The sequence below is a fragment of the Bactrocera neohumeralis genome, unplaced genomic scaffold, assembly GCF_024586455.1.
Source record: "Bactrocera neohumeralis isolate Rockhampton unplaced genomic scaffold, APGP_CSIRO_Bneo_wtdbg2-racon-allhic-juicebox.fasta_v2 cluster10, whole genome shotgun sequence".
Taxonomy (NCBI): Eukaryota; Metazoa; Arthropoda; class Insecta; order Diptera; family Tephritidae; genus Bactrocera; species Bactrocera neohumeralis.
The window spans coordinates 11,799,836-11,806,490 of NW_026089623.1; the positions used below are offsets into that span (position 1 = coordinate 11,799,836).

The 6,655-nt window shown below is 42.1% G+C and overlaps 1 protein-coding gene across 1 annotated transcript; it reads left to right on the forward strand.

The window, feature by feature from the left end:
• Nucleotides 1-3,454: 3,454 nt before the first annotated feature.
• Nucleotides 3,455-6,297, forward strand: LOC126765181 (uncharacterized). The gene is made up of 2 exons (XM_050482760.1): nt 3,455-4,371; nt 6,028-6,297. The coding sequence occupies exons 1-2, from the start codon at nt 3,610-3,612 to the stop codon at nt 6,295-6,297; spliced, it is 1,032 nt and encodes a 343-aa protein (XP_050338717.1). The 5' UTR covers nt 3,455-3,609.
• The last annotated feature ends 358 nt before the right edge of the window (nt 6,298-6,655 follow it).

The following is a 6,655-nucleotide window of genomic DNA, read 5'->3' on the forward strand; positions in this document are numbered from 1 at the left end:
AAAAAGCAAATACATACGTGTTGCCATTTTCAAGTGTTCACACACACATACTTATATTCAACCAAATCGGCACCTGTCCAGCAATACCCCTTGTTCTTGTTATAGCACAAGCAAGCAGTATTGCAAACAAAACAAAAAAAATAAATTTTTAGCTTCTTACGTATGCACATAAACACGCACATATTGTGCAAACCCATATACAAAGGTCATCAACCTTTTTCTCCTTTTTCATTATCGCTCGTATACGCAAATATTTGCTAACGAGTACGAAACATTAAATAAAATAAAAAAAACAAAAACAAGAACAAACTAGTAGCTAAATACATAAGCAAACGAAATACGCGTTCGTTATTTAATACATTGCGTATACAACAAAAAAAAAAAAACTTTTTATCTTAAAGATTTCACGCGTACTTATTACTATCAGAAGTACACTGAGAGAATTTTTTTTCTCATATTTTCAATCTTATCACATTATCTAAATGAACGGAGATTCTAAGGAATCTAAATCAATACAATATTTAAAAGTACAAAAAATGATTTCAGAAGAAAAGAGCCCATGTACACCTGCTGATGCTACACGCTCAAAGCAAGGTGCTACAAAGCAAAAAAAGCTGAAAGATATTTCATATACTAAATTTATTGCTGAGAGTGACAGTCTAATTCGATACTGCACTCGATTTTCAACTTCACCGATTCAAGATAATTCTGAATCGGTATTAGAAATCAAAAAAGAAAATCTGGGAAATTTCTGGACACGTCTCCAAGCTGCGTATGACGCAATTGTAGAATCTGACGAATCAGATCTACCTGAAAATTTCAAATCTTCAGCATACTCCAAATATGAACACTGCTTAGACCAGTACGAGGAAACGAGAGCTATGATCTCCGATCAATTGAGATTAATTAAAGCAATTGCACCTACTCCACAACCGAGAGTAGAGCTGCCACAAGTGCAAAGCCAAGAGGCGAGTTCAGGCATCCACCTCAAGGTGCCCGCCTGTGACACTGAAATTTTTCATGGTGGTTATGAACAATGGCCGTCCTTCCGGGACATGTTCACAGCCGTTTACATAAACCACCCAAAATTATCTAATGCACAAAAATTGTATCACCTCCGATACAAAACAAAAGGTCAAGCAGGGGTATTAGTCAAACAGTTCGCTCTTAATGACGAAAATTTCAATTATGCTTGGGAAGCCCTAAAAGCTCGTTACGAGAACGAAAGGATATTAGTAGACAAACAAGTCACAATATTGATGAATTTACCAAAAATTCAAAAAGAAACAAGTGAAGAATTTATAAAACTTCAATCCACTGTTTCTAATTGCTTGTCGGTTCTAGCGACACAGAATATTCCCACAGACAATTGGGACCCCATTCTGGTAAATATATGCACATCCGCATTACCAGAAAAATCGTTACTTTTGTGGGAGCAATCGCTCTCATCACGAAGAAAGTGCCCAACGTGGCAACAAATGAACGATTTCTTAACTACCCAATACGAAATTGCAGAAAGGGTAGATAAAAAAATGGTCAGAACTAAAAACGTTCAACATGACCTAAATCGAAGCTTCAGTAGGCCCCAAGCGAGTAACACCAACAACTTAAATCGTAGTTTTTTCAAAACAGAAGCGTTCAGAAATTTAAAAAACTAAACATTAACGAAAGAAACAATTTCGTAAGAACAAAAAACTTTGTACCAATTGTTTGTCTCATGCGCATGCGCTCAAAAATTGTGAAAGCAAATTTAATTGCGTTTATTGCCATAAACGACATAACTCAATGCTTCACATTACAAATTTTTCCAGCTTCGCTCAAAATAACGCTAATGTTAAAAGAGCTGCGGGATTAGTTGCAACAGCAAATCCCGTCTTACAAAATTCAGAAAATTGCCAAGAAGCACCATGCTGCTCAAAGGCTTTAAAAACTCAGACGCTACACTGCGAAAACCAAAGCTGTGTATTATTACCCACAGCAGTGGTCTCCATCGAGCACCGAGGAGAACTGTTTAAACTTAGGGCCTTAATAGACCAAGGATCTCAACGATCTTTTATAGCGTCAAGGGCACAAAGTAGGCTACAACTGCCAACAAAACTAGCTAATTTTGAAATTACGGGAATGGGCGGAAGAGTAGTACAAAACTCAAACAAAATCTGCCCCATTACCCTTATTTCCCTCCAAGCGGATAAGCGCATTCAAGCAGAAGCTATTGTCTTACCGCAACTAACAAACATGCTCCCAAGCTATCATATAAATAGCAAGCATTGGCAAAAGGTTTCACACCTTAAGTTAGCAGACCCCAACTGCAACACTCCCGCTTAAATAGATATTCTATTAGGCAGCGATCTCATACCTCAAATTATTCTCAAAGGTGTTGAGAAAATTACAAAAACACTTCTGGCGCAAAATACCATTTTCGGATGGGTCCTAAGCGGACTAGTTGCGGAACCAGTCACAACAATGACAACTCAAGTTGAAGAAATCTCAAACGAATACCTCAATACTCAACTAAAGAAATTTTGGGAGTTAGAAGAACTTCCCCCCATATCAATCACAACCCCAGAAGATCGATATTGTGAGGATTTTTACAAATACACAACTACTCGATTAGATAATGGCCGGTACGTCGTACGACTACCACTAAAGCCAGAATTTCCCCACACACTCGCCTTAGGTCATTCTCGTACCTCTGCTATCCAACAGTTTTTAAGTATGGAAAAAAACCTACTTAAAAAAGGCGAGCTCAAACCAGAATACGATAGGGTTTTAGAAGAATACCTCCATTTAAACCACATGGAGGAAGTCAGCGCTGGCGAAAAAATTATAAAAAGTAAATACAATTCTTTTAACCTGCCACATGCAGTAATCAAGCCAGACAAAAAAACCACAAAGGTAAGAGTTGTCTTTAATGCATCAAAATCATCAAGTTCGGGGAATTCCCTAAATGACATTTTATTTACGGGACCCACGCTTCAGCCAGATTTAATGCTCCTCATACTAAATTGGCGTATATACAAATACGTTTTCAATGGGGATGTTGAGAAAATGTATCGACAAATAGTCGTACATAAAGATGATCAAGATTTTCAGCGAATTATTTTCCGTAAATCTCCCAATAGTCCACTACGCGACTTTAAATTAAAAACAGTTACCTTTGGCGTAAACTGTGCCCCATACCTCGCCATTCGTACACTTCACGAACTGGCAGAAGACACAAAGTCAGAATTTCCTCTGGCAACACAAGTGTTGAAAACAAAAACGTATGTAGACGACATTCTGTCTGGAAGCCACAATCTTCCACAGGCATACGAGTCACTAGCACAAGTGACACAAGCGCTCAATACAGCCGGGTTCCCGTTGAAAAAGATAACAGCGAACCACCCTAATATTTTAAAGGACATACCTAAAGAACATCTATTAGACACTAATTTCCTTAAATTCGAAAAGGAAAGCACAACGAAAACGTTGGGGATACAATGGAATGCGATATCTGACCAGTTTTCATACACTAATGAGTCAATATCCGCACTATCAGCTATAACAAAGGGGCAAATTTTATCCTCGGTGGCAAAACTTTTCGACCCCGCAGGATGGCTTTCGCCAATTATGATACAAGCAAAGATTCTAATACAAGAATTGTGGCTAGACGGAACTGACTGGGATGAACAAGTGAAACCACTTCGTTTAGAAAAGTGGTCCCAGTTCGCGGGTAATCTGAATGATATCTCACAGATACAAATCCCACGATGGATAAATTATGCCCCAGAGCACAAAGTCGAACTACATGGCTTCTGTGATGTCTCTGAAAAGGCATATTGTGCCACCATCTATGTGCGCACACAATCTGACACAGCGACCACAAGTCACCTACTGGTAGCCAAAGCAAAGGTGGCTCCGCTAAAAACAATAAGTCTGCCACGACTGGAACTATGTGGTGCGCTACTACTAGCCAAACTAGTATCCATGGTGCAAACGCATCTAAATATGACCAAATATAAATTGTATCTCTGGTCTGATTCCGAAATTGTATTAGCCTGGTTAGAAAAACCTCCACATGCATGGAAGACGTATATTTCCAATCGAACGTCTCAAATCCTTGACCTAGTGGGATCAGCCACTTGGCGACACGTGGCCAGTGCTGACAATCCTGCCGACCTAGGTACAAGGTGGTGTAAGCCTCTGCACCTTGCAACCACCACTCTTTGGTGGAATGGCCCTCGGTGGTTAATAGAATCCCCCGATTCTTGGCCACGATCGCCCATACGCAATATAATTGCCCCCGAAAGTCGAAAAATCGACTCCTTTCACACGACATTGGATGATACTGACATCCTTGAGCGATTTTCATCATACTCTCGAGCCCTCAGGGTAATCGCTTACGTGCTCAACTTCATAGAGCGACTCAAACTTAGAATTAAGGGAATACGCACAGTATATCCCCAAGGCGATACATTGACGCACCTAGACCTAGAAAAGGCAAAGGTCGCTCTTATCACTTATACTCAGTCGCGCCACTTCAGCTACGAGATTTCACTACTAAGAGAATCGAAGCCGATTAACAAAAAGAGCTCACTCTTAGTACTAAATCCATTTCTGGATAAGAAAGGTTTGCTTCGTGCTAATGGTCGGCTTGCTAACTCAAGCCTGACATATAACGAACGCCATCCTCTAATAATACCAGAGAAGTCTCGACTTGCAACATTGCTACTCAAGTATGTACATATATTAATGTTGCACGCGGAACATCGCCTAATGCAATATATAATCCGCCAAGAGTTCTATATTCCCCGGCTTAAGCCTCAAATAAAAAAGTGCATTTTCATGTGCAAGATCTGTACTATGCATAAACAGAAGATGAGGACGCAGATTATGGCAGCACTTCCACCGGAACGCTGCAACTTCGCTCTGCCTTTCACTATCACAGGTGTTGATTTTGCTGGGCCTTTTCAGATAAAGGCGTCCATGCTAAGTCTCCTACCCTAATGAAAGGCTACGTGGCTGTCTTTGTCTGTTTTACGACAAAAGCAGTGCACCTCGAGCTATGTACTAATCTGACAAAAGAGGCTTTTCTCGCGACATTTGCTCGCTTCGTCGGACGACGCGGTTTTCCGTCCAAACTTATGAGCGACAATGGAAAAACCTTTATCGGAGCTCAAAGAGCCACAGAAAAACAGTTTGTGGACTTTATTAAACAAGTCTCCCCTGATATTGTACAAAAGTACGCCCCCCAAGGCATTAATTGGCAATTCATCCCCCCAAGAGCTCCTCATATGGGTGGTTTATGGGAATCAGCTGTAAAAAGCTTCAAATCCCACTTAAAAAAGGTAGCTGGAAACTACAAATTTAATTTCGAAGAATTTACAACTCTGTTAATTCGCATTGAAGCCGTTCTCAATTCACGGCCACTAACAACACTCTCGCAAGATCCCTCAGATCTCACAGCCCTAACACCAGGGCACTTTTTCAAAGGAGCACCCATTCTGGCCACACCTGAGCCTGGCGTGGAGTCGCTATTATTATTAAATCGATGGGAAAGAATCAAAATTCTCCGTCATAATTTCAGTCGCAGATGGAAAGAAGACTATTTAAAGGACCTCCACAAGAGGTATCGATGGAAAACATCAGAAAATGCGCCAAAGCTTGGAGATTGTGTACTTATTAACGACGATTGTCTCCCACCTACCGAGTGGCGACTTGGCCGTATAGAAAAGCTCCATTATGGCTCAGACGGCCACATCCGGGTCGTTGATCTCCGTACTCAAAATGGAATACTCACTACGCTGGTTAAATTATGCTTTCTACCAACCGCGGATAATAACGAAAATCCGATACTAAACAATCCGAACATAATGCCGTAACACAAATGAAAATAAATCAATAAAATCGCAACCCGCAACCTACCGTTACCAATAACAATAAAAAATTACAAAAAAATGGTCGGTCAATACGACGACCCAGTCATGCCACATAACGTGGCACAATCACACATTCTATTTATATACTACCATGTATATTCAAATACAGTTTCTTACAGAGATCAGGATGGACGTGGACATGCCTACAATCCCAACACCAGCTGTTCGGTCGGCAACCAACGGGGCACGTACTGGGCCTACTCCTCCACTTCGCCCAACCAATGCGACTGTATCGACTGCCGCTTCTGGTAGTGGCTCACGAGCAGCCCCATCAACGCCATCCGCTCAAGTCGAGCCGCGTCGCATCCGATGTCCGCTATGTCGCCGGAAACATCGACTACAACATTGTGGGCTCTTTAAGGAGCTAACGCCGACATAACGACAGCGTGTGGCCCAGGCACATGAGCACTGCCTCAACTGCCTGTCGCACACGCATGAGACGCAGGAGTGTGCTTCTTCCGACTTATGCCACACGTGTGGCAGACCACATCACACGCTGCTGCACAGGACCCCACGACGCGATGTAGGTCGGCCAGCTGCCCCAAGCACAAATAGATCAACGCAAGGAGACCGGACGGTACGACGCCGAACTACTGAAGCCCGGCCTGCGCCCTATCAATGGCGTTCGCACCGCGTTGCACCAACCAGGCGTCATCCAAAAGCGCCACAGCATCGCCCCGCTACTGGACTCAGCAACGTGGTGGCAACCCTCCAGCAATTGCAGAGATTGCTAGGCT

What these genes read in the sequence shown, in the direction of transcription:
- LOC126765181 (XM_050482760.1), top strand. Translation starts at nt 3,610, where the DNA reads ATGATACAAGCAAAGATTCTAATACAAGAATTGTGGCTAGACGGAACT. An exon ending in CATACTCTCGAGCCCTCAGG is followed by an intron (nt 4,372 to 6,027) that starts GTAATCGCTTAC and finishes ATTCAAATACAG; the next exon opens with TTTCTTACAGAGATCAGGAT.